The sequence below is a fragment of the Toxorhynchites rutilus genome, chromosome 2 (assembly GCF_029784135.1).
Source record: "Toxorhynchites rutilus septentrionalis strain SRP chromosome 2, ASM2978413v1, whole genome shotgun sequence".
Lineage (NCBI taxonomy): Eukaryota > Metazoa > Arthropoda > Insecta > Diptera > Culicidae > Toxorhynchites > Toxorhynchites rutilus.
Genome location: NC_073745.1, coordinates 182,715,716 through 182,730,311, shown reverse-complemented (window position 1 = coordinate 182,730,311; position 14,596 = coordinate 182,715,716). Strand labels below are relative to the sequence as shown.

General features: G+C 39.7%; 1 protein-coding gene across 6 annotated transcripts in view; it reads left to right on the top strand.

Moving 5' to 3' along the window:
• The window catches only part of LOC129768731 (uncharacterized), a 168,194-nt gene that overhangs the window by 115,466 nt on the left and 38,132 nt on the right, over nucleotides 1–14,596 (top strand). For all 6 annotated transcript variants that reach the window (XM_055770570.1, XM_055770572.1, XM_055770571.1 and 3 more), the window contains exons 4-5: nucleotides 12,616–12,717; nucleotides 12,969–13,077. In XM_055770570.1, coding sequence (XP_055626545.1) covers nucleotides 12,616–12,717; nucleotides 12,969–13,077 — 211 coding nt within the window. The remainder of the gene's footprint in view (nucleotides 1–12,615; nucleotides 12,718–12,968; nucleotides 13,078–14,596) is intronic.

The window sequence follows — 14,596 nt, the reverse complement described above, 5'->3', positions numbered from 1 at the left end:
TCGACCGATTTGGCTGAGTTTTTTTATCAGCATGTGAAAATGAATTATCTAAATCCTTACATAGCCGCTTTAATATATCATTTTTTCGATTTTTTTATGAGCTTCTAAACAGCGATTTATCATGGAAAATACTCATTTTTAGCAAAAATGGTCGCCATTTTGGCAACTTTCGAATTTTTAAAAACCCCTATGTAATGCTTTAGGTATCGTCCTAAAGCTTCAAAATATTGATCGTTCTGCGGCACCCGGTGTTTCAGAACCGAAACCACCAGTAAGGTATCCAGCTGTCAACAGCGAAATAAGCATTATTCGTAAACTCGAAAAATTATAAATACATCTACAAATATAACTTTAGCAATAACCAAAATACCCGAACACTTGACTTTATTCCTAACATCTGAAAAAAAAAATACATTTTGTATAATATTTTCCCTTCAATACTATTGGTTTTTTAAATTTCTTTTTCTTCTTTGTTTGTTTTTTTAGATACTTCGAATTCTAAGGTTAATTATCCTTCACTAGAAATCGCCAGGTATCGGTTGGAAACATATTATAGAAACATTTTCAAAAGATAGGAGTTGGGTGTCTAAGAACAAATTGTAGAGCTGTTAACACATTAAGAACCGCACGTTTTAGGGGCAAACTTGAAGTTTCATTTATTCGGATTCCACGAATGAGATTGTTTCCTCCGATGTGGATGAGACGAAGGCGAGCCATCGGTAGGTCTTGTTAGATTTTTGGCAAACCAAGAATTTAACCTTCAAGTGTAAAAAACACAGGTTATTTCGTGATCCATCCGTAACAGACGGAACGCGAAACACGAGAAATCTCGTGAGCGGTCCGCAATGTGTTAAACAGCGTTAATTTGGTTGATATAAGTAATCATGTTTATTTTGCCTTGTTTCTGCTTATGTGTTAAACAGCGTTAATTTGGTTGATATAAGTAATCATGTTTATTTTGCCTTGTTTCTGCTTATGTGGCCCTTGTTTATTGGTGCGAGGTGTGTCTTCCACAACGAAACTTGTTGCCACAATGGGTGAAAGAATGTCCAAATTTTTTTTGCAGTTGGTGCAATGGTAAACCCGCGGTACAAACAGATGCGCCGAAAAAAAAACATTTTCTACTTTCACGTAGTGGGCTTATAAACTGTTTTATTGTCTTCCAAAAATGCTGAAAGCAGTTGTCTAACATCCAGAATCTTCACAAGCTCTCCAATTAACGAGTTTTTAAAACAACCCGTGTGTCTTATCGCCAGATCGAATTTAGAAAACTCCCTTCGCGCCCGAGGAAGACAGCCCAATGTGACGGTGAGAGATGTGTTGGTTCGATTAGTCCTTGATCACATGTCCCATATACAGGGAAACTTCGATATAAAGTACCCTCGTTATAACGTGCTTTTGATTTAACGTCACTGGATATAACGTACATAACGTACAGATTTTCAAAGTGTAAAGGAATAATTTTTAAAATATTTTTTCTGAAAGAACGAAAAAAATAACTGTATGATAATACTAGAACATGTTTCGTACCTTTAACCAATCCCTCAGTTTCGGTAATCACTTCATCATCGGTCTTAAATTTCTTGCCAGCGAGTATTCTTTTCAAGTCTGCGAACAGATTTGGAGAATACGGTGGATGCGGAAGCAATTCGAAGCCCAATTAATGCAATTACACACGAAATTCGGATTTTTCCATTGCTGTAACTCACGAACCAATGCCGATTGCTGTCAAATGTTGACGTGTATCCATTGAAGGATGATGCTCGTGATAGTCAAGTAGATTAGGAATTAGAGGCGCCACCTAGACGTCAACCTTATGATCTTTTCAGCCGAACTGTTACTAACCATAGAGTTAGGAATATATATAATAACTACGTTATTGTTGAAATTCGACCATATGCGCAGGAGGATTTCAAACTTCAGATTTTTCAGAGTCTCAGTTACACGCGAAGTGTGTGAACGAGCGTTGTCGTGTTGCAACATTATTGGCGCCAGGTTACCTCTATCAAGACAAACTCGATGTTGGAGGTGTTCCAGTGTCTGTATATACTGTATATTCGACGACTTTCACTTGATACTCATATTGATGGGGTTTTAAAAAAATATATTTATGACGCCATTTTGTGGTGGCGGTCATTTTGAAATTTCATTTATCATAAATAGCTGCTAGTCAAGCCCTTTCATTTGATACTCTATTGATGGGGTTTTAAAAAAATATATGGCGCCATTTTTTGGTGGCGGCCATTTTATATTTGCATTTTTTCCATAAATAACTGTGCTCTATTAATCAAGCCCTTTCATTTGATAGCCATATTGATGGGATTTCGGAAAAAAAATATCTACGGCGCCATTTTGTGGTGGCGGCCATTTTGGATTTGCAATTTTCATAAATAACTATCTTCTACTAGTCAATCTCTTTCATTTGATACCCATATTGAAGGGGTTTTGAAAAAAATATATGGCGCCATTTTGTGGTGGCTGTCATTTTGTATTTACATTTTTTCATAAATAAATATGTTCTACTAGTCAAGCCCTTTCGTTTGATAGAAATATTGATGGGGTTTCGAAAAAATATATATGTCGCCACTTTGGCGAGGCGGCCATTTGCATTCTTCATAAATAACTGTGTTCTACTAGTCAAGCCCTTTCATTTAATACCCATATTTATAGGATTTTAAGAAAATATGGAGTCCACCATTGTTGCATACCGACCTTACGTGCGGTGTAAAGACGTTGTCAAATCGTTGCAACCTAATCCTGCGCAGAACATCACACAGATACAACTTTCAACAATTGTCTATTGTCCTTCTATGATGTGGAATTAAAATATAGGAATGTAGTACTTCTTCCATGTTCGACTTCAGAATTGTGCAGACGTGTATTTAATAAGAATTTATTCCTTTTGACTGTCACCATATTTCTTGCGAAATCAAATAAATCAGTTTTTGGTTCAACAAATTGGTGCCGTGACCAGGATTATTCCTGATAGACGATTCACGACGATCGAGATTCCGCTAGAACAATTACCAATTGTGTAGCATTGTAGCAGATCAGCCATTGAAAGTCGTTTGAAGGACCACGAGAACGTGGCTGCCTACCATTCTGACTCTGAAGTTTTATTACAAGGTCTTGAAATAGCCTTGGACAGGTTAGTAATATTCCAATCTCATCCTGCTCCTCGCTGGTGCCCTTTAGATTCTGTTTTTCCATCCCACATAATATCGGTACCTACCATCATCGATTTTAATCACACGTTGTAAGCATCATCATCCGGAAATATTGGCGCGTTCATCGAACCCTTGTTGGAAGTCTAAACCCGAGGAACATCCTATCCGCATACAAGGATTCTTTTCGTTCTGGAAATTTTATTACAAGGTCTTAAGATAGCCTTGGACAGGTTAGTAATAGTCCAATCTCATCCTGCTCCTCGCTGGTGCCCTCTAGATTCTGTTTTCTTTCCATCCCACATGACATCGGTACCTACCATCATCGACGGTTCACGACGATTTTAATCACTTGCTGCCATCATCATCATCGAACAACGTTCATCGACCCATTATTGAAAGTTCAATTCCGAAGAGCTTCCTACCCGCGTACAAGGATTCTGTCTGTTCCAGAGGTGAACATAATCACATTGCTTTCGGTGTACGTCGGGGATTTCCATGATGGCAAGCGAACAGGAAAAGCGACAATTGGTCCTTCGTCGCATTTCTTTACTGGCTTCATTGGGACGAGCGAGTAAATTTCTGGAGATGTACGAAGATGAGAGGGACAGGCTCGAGGTAGCACTGCGGATAGAGAATCTTGACGTTGTTCGGGCGGAGCTCGAAAACATCCAAACATCTTTGGAATGCAACGACGAGACGAGCGAAGGTACTAATCTCAACATTCAAATAAGAGCAAATTTCGAATCTCAATTTTTTTTAAATAAAGGCTGGTCTTTTATCAAAACTACCATCATCATCTTCTAGCAGTTGTCCTAATCCTCCCCCGCACACAGTTTCCTCTTGTCTCAAGGGTCTTAAACTACCGACGATTACATTACCTGAGTTTGACGGGAATTACAACGAATGGCTAGCATTCCACGACACCTTTTTTGCGTTAATTCATTCAAATCAAGACGTTCCGGACATCCAGAAATTCCATTACCTGAAGTCGTCAGTTACAGGAGAAGCTGCTCAAGTAATCGAGTCATTCGCGATTAGTGCCGCCAATTATCAATTGGCATGGCAAGCACTCGTGGGAAGGTATGCAAATGAATATCTCCTTAAGAAGCGGCATATACAAGCGATGTTGGAAATCCCACGGATAAAGAAGAAGACGACAGTTTCGTTACATAAAATTGTAGGCAACTTTGAGCGACATACCAAAATACTAAGACAACTCGGAGAACCTGTAGAGGCTTGGAGCACAATGTTGGAGCATTTATTATGCATTCGTCTTCCCGATGAAACTCTCAAAGCGTGGGAGGATCATGCAGCATCCAGCAACAATAAAACCTACGATGCGCTGATTGAATTTCTGCATCGGCGTATACGAGTTCTTGAATCTGTTTCCGTGAATCATGCTCAGTCTCCGCAGCAGTACGTACCCTCCTCTTATAGTTCAGCACCTTTGAAAACGTTCCAAATCGAATCGTCCGCTTCGACAGTGATTGAAGGTTATCCTAACAGGTGTTATGCTTGCGAACAACGGCACCCGTTGGTGAAATGCACGCAGTTTGGAAAGATGAGTGCTGCTGATCGGTTAACTTTGGTGAGCGGAAATCGACTCTGCCTCAATTGCTTCCGAGGTGATCATTTTTCTAGAAACTGTCCATCGAAATATACATGTAGATTCTGCAAACGACGGCACCACTCCCTCCTCCATTCCGGATTCGGAGATAATACAAGCGCTTCTGGATCAAATAATGTTTCAAGAATAACTACCAACTTGAATTTGGTCTCCGAAAGTGACGAATCCACATAATCTATTCTTTCCGCTGCCACGTCTATTAAACAACCAGAAGAAGAGTGCAGTCTTCCGGTCAAAAATGTAGAGAAAAATGCTTTCCTGTTGAGGGCGGTTGTGGTTGTGGTTGACCGTTATGGCAAAGAGCATTACGCGCGAGCTCTTCTGGACTCCGCATCACAACTCAATCTGATGACTGAAAATATGGCTCAACTGCTACGACTAAAGAGAAATAAGACGAATGTTCTCGTCCAAGGAATCGGCGAGCAGCCGCAAAATGCTAGACAATCCGTGCACGCTGAAATACGATCCAGAAAAGAAAACTTTTCCGTGAGAGCCGAGTTTTTAATTCTTCCACGCGTCACTCCTGAACTACCCTCCTACGATGTATTTACTGACACCTGGTATCTTCCGTTAGATATTTTCATGGCGGATCCGCAGTTCAATAAACGTGCACCCATAGACATGATTTTGGGAATTGAGCACTTTTTCTCATTTTTTCAAACCGCAAAACGAATAAACCTAGCCGCATCTCTACCTATACTCATCGACAGCGTTTTTGGGTGGCTAGTTACCGGTTCCACCAGCAGGATTCTTCCTGCAGGGGTGAATACTTTTTGCTCTATTGTAGCCAAATCCCTACTCAACATCGAAGAAAGCATAGAGAGGTTCTGGAAGGTCGAAGAGGTACAAACGCAATCCCATTATTCGCTCGAGGAGAAACAGTGTGACGAATTTTTTACATCTACGACGTCCAGGAATTCGGAAGGGAGATATGTTGTACATTTACCTCGACGGTCTAATTTTCATGAACTGATAAGCGATTGCAAATCAATGGCACTACATCGTTTCAACCTTCTCGAACGAAGGCTCGAACGCAATCCTGAATTAAAAGTAGACTATCACAAGTTTATGGCAGAATACCTCTCTCTTGGACATATGCGACGCGTTCCGATAGACGGCGAAAAATATTCCGGAGCATACTACCTTCCGCATCATCCGGTGCTGAAAGAAGCGAGCACCACGACGAAAATTAGAGTCGTCTTCGACGGCTCGGTCAAGAACTTTACAGGATACTCCCTTAACGATGCGCTCTTATTAGGTCCTGTAGTGCAGGACGATCTATTATCAATAATACTTCGATTCCGTATATTTCTGGTGGCATTGGTCGGTGACATCGCCAAGATGTACCGGCAGGTTTTGATCCATCCGAACGATACATCCTTACAAAGAATTTTGTGGCGATTTGATGCAGCGGACCCAATAGAAACCTACGATCTATTGACGGTCACATATGGCTTAAGTCCTTCTTCATTTCTTGCTACCCGCACACTGCAGCAATTGGCTGTTGATGAGGGCAGAGAATATCCACTTGGTGCGCCCGCTCTACAACAAAACTTTTATATAGACGACTTTATTGGTGGAGCGCAATCAGTCGAAGAAGCTGTTCAACTGAGAACAGAATTAAGTGAGCTCCTCGCGAAAGGAGGTTTTGAGCTTCAAAAGTGGGCGTCCAATCAGCTATTCGTTCTTTCAGGTTTGACGTCAGAACAGATAGGAACGCAATCTTCGATTAAATTTAATGATAATGAAATGGTAAAAGCCCTTGGAATCACCTGGGAACCTGAAACGGATAACCTACGGTTCGATTCAAAGATATTCCAGCGAAACAGTCCTCCGACCAAACAATCCATTCTGTCTGGAATCTCTCAATTATTTGACCCTATGGGATTGATATCTCCAATCGTCATCAAAGGCAAGATGATGATGCAACGTTTGTGGCTTCTTTCGTGTAACTGGGATGACGAAGTTCCAGATTCCATTGCAGTATCCTGAAAGGAATTCGCTGATCAGATCCCGAAGATATCCAACTTCCGCGTCAGTCGATACGTCGAATTCAACCATTCAACTGCATACATTTTCTGATGCCTCGGAATTTGCATACGGAGCGTGTACTTACGTCCGATGCACCGATTCGAAAGGAACGATTCGTGTCGAGCTTCTCGCTTCTAAATCTCGGGTTGCACCTTTGAAAAAAATTACGTTGCCTCGATTAGAGCTTTGTGCGGCGGATATAGCAGCTAAACTCCATGACCGAATCGTCAAAGCGCTCCAAATATCCATCGCCGGTTCGTACTTTTGGTCGAACTCCACCGTTGTCCTACAGTGGTTGCAGGCAACCCCTAGCACCTGGAAAACATTTGTGGCGAACCGCGTATCAGAAATTCAAAGCTCGATGCATGGAGCTGCATGGAATCACGTTGCAAGGACAATCCGGCGGACCTTGTATCTCGCGGAATGAACGTTGACGACTTTTTGGCTAGTGATTTATGGAAGCGAGGTCCCTAATGGCTATCGCACGTTCAGGAAAATTGGCCTATATCCAAACTCCCTGAGTATCCTCAAAATGGAAAAGAGCGACGAAAACTGATAATTGCTGTTACAAGAACTCAGGTATCACCCCGCTGTAATCACATATTCACGAGATTCTCATCTTACGAGCGGCTACTTCATGTAACTGCATATGAGCCCATCCCTTGGACTAGTCAACTTTTCAGTATTTCGTTGACTGCTGAACACCTAAGCATCGCCGAACAGACGTTGGTTCAATTAGCTCAAGCAGATGCATTCTTCGAGGAAATTCGAGTTTTGCAAAATAACAAAACTGTCGGGAAGCGATCGTCGACTCGCCTACTGACTCCATTTCTAGACCTTGAGGGAACCATGCGGGTAGGGGGGAGGTTAAATTTGTCAGACCAGCCTTTTTCAGTCAAACATCCCGCTCTTTTACCATGTAATCATCCCTTATCCCATCTACTTGCCAAATCATAGCTCATTCACGGTGGTGGCCGTCTCAGTCTCGCGACTATGAGAGAAAAATACTGGCCCATTCAAGACCGCCGACTCGTCCGTAGTGTTCTCCGCAATTGTTACCGATGCGCCCGAGCCAACCCAGTGCCAATAAGCCAACACATCGGACAGCTTCCACTACACCGAATTACTCCCGCCCGACCATTTGCCGTCACTGGGATGGATTATGCTGGACCGGTTTACTCGAAACCCATCCATAAGCGAGCTGCCTCGCCGAAAGCGTATATATGCATTTTTATATGTTTCTGTACCAAGGCAGTGCACATTGAATTGGTCAGTGACCTATCTACGTCAGCTTTTCTGGCCACACGTCGTCGGTTCATAGCCCGTCGCGGACGGCCAACCGACCTGTATTCCAACAACGGTAAAAATTTTCAAGGCGCTTGTAACGAGCTCGAAGACTTATACCGAATGCTGCAGGATGAAGAGAAGATTCATCAGATCACAACGAACCATATCAGCGAGCAAATCACTTGGCAAATCACCGAAAGCCCCACATTTCGGGGGACTGTGGGAGTCAGCGGTGAAAGTGGCAAAGTGTCAACTATACCGTCAACTCGGCAATTCCAAGCTGTCCTTCGAAGACCTCACCACTGTGCTGACACAAATCGAATCCAGCATGAATTCGCGGCCCTTAGTACCACTGAGCAAGGACCCAAATGACATCACCGCGTTAACTCCTGCGCACTTCTTGATCGGTGATTCTTTGCAATCGCTTCCGGAACAAGACTTGCATAGAACACCACTAAATCGCCTCGTTGAACGTTATCAACAAATCCAGGGAATCTATCAACAGTTCTGGCATCATTGGAAGAAAGAGTATCTTCAGGAGTTTCAACGGGATACGAAAACCTGTCACCCCAATACGGATATCCAACCAGGAAGACTAGTTGTACTGATGGATGAGTTTCAAATGCCAGTTAAATGGCCACTAGCTCGAATAATTGCTGTTCATCCTGGAAAGGACAAGTTAGTACGCGTTGTTTCATTGCGCACCGGACGAGGAGTGATCGTGCGACCAGTTACAAAAATTTGTTTGCTGCCGATGGAAGAAACCAAGGACAATCAGGGATCGACGGAATATGAGCAAGCGGCGATGCCAACGAACACACTTCCAGAGAGTTCTCGTTGATGATGGTTCAGTTCAGGATGTAATATAATTGAAAACAATGTTTTCAAGGTGGCGGCGATGTTGCATACTGACCTTACGTGCGGTGTAAAGACGTTGTCAAATCGTTGCCACCTAATCCTGCGCAGAACATCACACAGATACAACTTTCAACAATTGTCTATTGTCCTTCTATGATGTGGAATTAAAATATAGGAATGTAGTACTTCTTCCATGTTCGACCTCAGAATTGTGCAGACGTGTATTTAATAAAAATTTATTCCTATTGACTGTCACCATATTTCTTGCGAAATCAAATAAATCTGTTTTTGGGTTCTCAGGTTCCATTGTTTAGTTGTGTTGACAAGAAGGGGGTAAAATTTCTATTATTAATTTCGTCGCCTAGCGCGATTCGGATGTTTTTCTTGCGGGGCCCAAATAGTTTGTCGGTACGCTAGTAATCAGAGGAATAAACGGGAAACAATAATTATTTTTACTTTTGAAAAACCAGCACTGAATCGATCCCCTGCACACAGAAATACAAACAGGGCAAGCAACTGAACCGTTTAGTAGAAATAGGGATTTGAATATGTGCACTGAAACATACCATTCGTAGTAAGTGTACCAAATGTGCCATTTGTGCCATTTGTGTCATTTGTGTCATTCATGCTATTTGTACCAAACGTGCCAGCTGTGCCAATCTGTGCCAGCTGTGCCAAAGTGTGCCAACTGTGCCAACTGTGCCAAAGTGTGCGAGCTGTGCCAGCTATGCCAACCGTGCCAAGTGTACCATGGCACAGCTCTGTGCCGTACCAAATGGTACAGAATTTTGTCGGGCCATGGTACGCGCCGTGCCAATGGTACACGCATGTTACTCGTGACACTTCTTATTGGAAGGCGAACTAGGGCTATCTGTAGCAATCCCACACAATCATGGAAAACACACAGGCAGAGTCTGTGTGTACGAGCGTCGTCTTCAGACGACATGAGAGTGATACTACACATCGATCACACTAGCGCGATGTGCATACTTTTCGGAGCAGTGCTTCGTGCACTCCGGCGGAGCACACTGCCGTATCGAAAGGGTTAAGAACGTTTGTACGATACAATATAAGAGGTACTATAATAGCTTATCGACACTAACACACGAACACTGTTCAAATTCAAACGATCGACCACAAGAGTTATATTACTGATTGACTTGATTGATTGATGATTTCACTTAAAATTACGCGGGAAATACTCGCAAATACTCGATGCTCACAGCTAACTCTGATTCTAAAGGCGCGTCCACATAATAATGCCGATCGGCCTGTACCAGGCGGCATATTCGGTTCGTTATGTAATGTGGACGCCCCATCGAGTGCACGAAGCCGAATTCCCATCGGATGTACGAAGCCGTCACGAACACACGAAGCACAATATCGTCAAAGCTAATTTACTTCGTTTTGTTTTGGTTCGACTTTCTTCGATCCGGACCCACTTGTTTCGAGTTGGGTTCGGTTTGATTCGAGTAGGTTTTCGGCACGTCAGCAAGCCTGGGCGGTACGTCCACATTTAGTCGGCTTTACCGGGCGGCCAAGGCCGATTGGCGTAATGTGGACGCGTCTTAAGATTTGAAAATACCACACCACAGAAATTCAAATGGACACATAGATTTTATGAACTTAAGACGGAGACGAAAAGAATTATATCAACCACAATAATACACAGTTTAAACAAATTAAACTTATGATTAATTAATTGATTAAAACTTATTAAGCTTAACCAAATAATGAATAAAGATTTCATATTTCAAATATGACACAGCGGGAATTATTCGTGAAAACAGAATTAGGACAAAAAACATTGTAGAATATTCGATAGGTTTCGAATTTACGAAATAAAACCAAATCGATCTCTTCCCTCTGAGCCGCCGAGCGAATCAGTGAATTCAAGTGATGATAAAGAGTGATTTTTTTAAGTTTCATTTCATTTTGACGATTTGTATAAAAGAGAAGTATTTGTAATTATTGATTTGAATTGGCTTTTCCAGCAATTTTCGGAGTTTTTTTTTATTCTTTATTAGAATAGCGTGAGTTGGTGTGAAGATTATGGTACAATTGACAAAAAGCTTTTGATTTTTTATTTGACAAATAAGATAGTTCTTTCTAGTTCGTATTAATTTATGAAACAATTAATTTATGTAACCTTGTGGCTCTGTGTCCGGATTTAGATCATTCGTGAGTACCCTGAAACGAACTTGTGCACACACTAACCACTCCATAGTAGGGGGAAAAAAGTAGGATAGAATAGAATCAGAAGGTTGACGTGATCATTAAGAGTTAGGTGTAATTGAAAAAAAAATAAACGATTGAAAGAATGGTTCTGGATTAGTTTTAATTTATTTTTTTCATTTCTTTAGTTTTTTATTATTTGAATAATTTTACAGATTTGGTTTTCGTCGGAAATCGAAAAATTTGGATCGGTTTTCTTTCGATTTTCTCTTCAACTATTTCTTTTGTTTAAAACTCAGCTGTAAAAACATTCCAATTTAAGTTTGCTATAGAAACCGATAGTTGAGGATTTGACTTATCTTCCACATTGTCAAATACAGCTGGCAATGTGTTTGCAGCTTATTTATGACCAAAAGAGAGTGTCGATGAAGAGAAAATTTAACATGTCACTTACACCTCTTTTCTTCTGAGCCCCTGAATTATTAACTCGTACACTGCTCTGATATACATAGTAGCATAAAAATTTATCATGACTGAATATAAGCTTCGTTCAATAGCTCATAAGTTTTTGATTCTTTAAAAATTGCTTCACGTAAACCGAAATATGATTAAAATGATTGTCTCATATAAAGATATGAATGTAGAGTGGAAGTCATTTAAATTAAGTTTATTATTATTAAAAAAAACGAGATAAAAATTCTGCCCATTCTATGTTAGGAAAAAGAAATGAATAAAGGTAACATAACCATCTCAATAAATCCAAACAAAAAAGGAAACAGATGCCGCATAATGACACCACATTTCCAACCACGAACGCTAGTGTTTCAGTTATGCTTTGATGACAAATGAATGAGATTCTCCTATTTCTCTCGCGTTAGGCACTGTCATCTAAGGCGCAAGAAAGTTCAAAGATACATTTATTCTTTAGTAGGTGATCTTCGTGCTGCTGCTGCGAATGTATACATACAAGTCTTGAGGCTTTTTCACATTTTCCAAAGCACACACAGCACTTACTACAAGTTTCCACACAAGAAACCAAATACAAAAAATCCCCTTAATTAAAATGTGCACTCCACCTTCTACGGTGGCACAATGGTGGGCACTTTTTACTTAGTGAAATTCAGTTGGTTTTGCCTCTGTCTTTATATTACGATGGTGACATGAATTCCGGGCTATGGGTAACGGAGGTATCCAGCGTAAATTCATTCCATCGCTTCTAGGGAATGAGCTCGCATTCACTTTTCTCCAACCGTAAACATCTTCCTGCATTTTGTGTTCTTCCTGTTTTCTCGCGGCGCGCTATTGTCAGCACGTGGTTGGGTATTGTTCCGTTTTCGCAGGTGCAAACGTTCTTCCGCCTCTCACATAACAATAAAAAGCCACGAAACGACCAGCCTGAATGTTTACTCTTATGCATTATATTATACTTTGCTTCCACAGTATAGCTTCTCATTCTTCACTTTGCTCTAGGTATCATGGATCAGGAGGAAGGATTATCATCTACTAACCGTCGGGCTGACTACTTACAGCAGCGACGAACGGTTCAGTGCAACACATCTACAGAACTCCGAGGTTCGTACGCAATGGCATGGTTTAGCTGCAAGAATCCACTCTCTCTATAAAATGTATATATATATATATATATATTTATATATATATATATATATATATATATATATATATATATATATATATATATATATATATATATATATATATATATATATATATATATATATATATATATATATATATATATATATATATATATATATATATATATATATATATATATATATATATATATTGCTATGCAATTGCAGGATTGGACGCTGCAGATAAAGTTCGTTCAGGACCGGGATGCTGGATGGTACGAATGCCAGGTTTCAACACATCCGCCAACGTCGATCTTCCTGGAGCTGCGCGTAGTGGGTAGGTTTGTCATTGAAACAGAGGCCACATTTGGAATTTCTCACACCTGTGGAGAGAAGTAGAATTTGCATTTTCGGAAAACGTTTCCGTTGCATAAATTGAATCAACAAATGATTCATGTGGATGTTACTGCAACTTACGGAGAGATAAAGCAATGCTCTGTGTGACTATAACGTGAAAAAATCTCGATATTACATTGCCTTTTTTTTTCTTTTTATGGATAATAAACTGGGTATCTAAAAGTCAAAATACTTCACAGATTAAAATGACAATTCAAGTTCACAGTTCAATAAGACTAACCGCATGTCACGAAAGAAAAAAAAGAAGTAAAGTATTTTAATATCTGTATTGTCGGCTGTCATTACTGGAATTTGAAACATACCGTGAACGCTCGATGGGTGGTTTCACTTTTTCAATTTTCCTCGTCACTTGAACCACAGAAACACACTCTTAAAAATACACTCGACACACTCGAAATTAGAGAAACAGAGGGCGGAGTCGAAAAGGGCCTGGCCGGGTAAGGGAGTAAAAAGTGCCCCCAAACCAATTCACTAGCTGTATGGCAAATATTGTAAAGAATAATAAATAAGAAATTTTGGCGGTTTATTTGAACCCCTATATGGTTTGACGTAGGATCTATAGTGAAAAACGTACTTTTTCGTTTATTTCACGCTATCCTCAAAAGATCCGAGATAAAAATTTGAAAAAAATACTGAATGTGCATCTTACTACGGTGTATCAAGAAAAAATATCAAAAAAAAAAATTCATCAAAAATTTTAGTACTAAAAAAATATTTAAATTTTGAATTTTTGTTTTTGGGATTTAGAGATTCAGTACTACTCTAATTCATATTGATATGTGTTTCTACGGCTTTTCTAGATTGATAAATATCTTCAAACTATTTTCTCATCTAATAATAAAAAAAATAAATACACAGTACAAAAAAATGTTATAGATTTTGTGGCATTTCGCAATTTTGAAAAAAAAATATAACTTTGAGACTCACTGCTCAAATTTTTATTTAAATGCGTTCGTACGTGTCTTTGTTTTACATGTGGCGTAATTTTTCCTGAATTTTCAATAGCATTACGGTGCACAAAAATAATTTTCTTCATCGTCTGCATTTTTTTAATTTTTTTGAAATCGATTATTTTATTGTATTCGTGTTTTCAATTGTAAGATTAAAATATTAAAAAAGCAAAACGGATTTTTTGAGGTGTTCTTCTCATTAATCCGAATGATCTTTCCACAAGGACTTTATTTTTTTCTCACAGAGCTCTATCATACTGATGAATTTGGTAAACCTTCTAAATCCAATGTAAAGATAATCTAATATATTTTAAGATACGAGAAAAAAAGTTGTACAGCGCAATGCTCTAAATATACCGACAAAATTTAGACATATGAAAAACAAAATTTAAAAAATATTAGAGCATTAATGGGTCTCTAAATTCAAAATAAATTAAAAATGCAAAAAAAAACAATTTTTTTTTCGCGCAACCCTCTTTAAATTCAAGA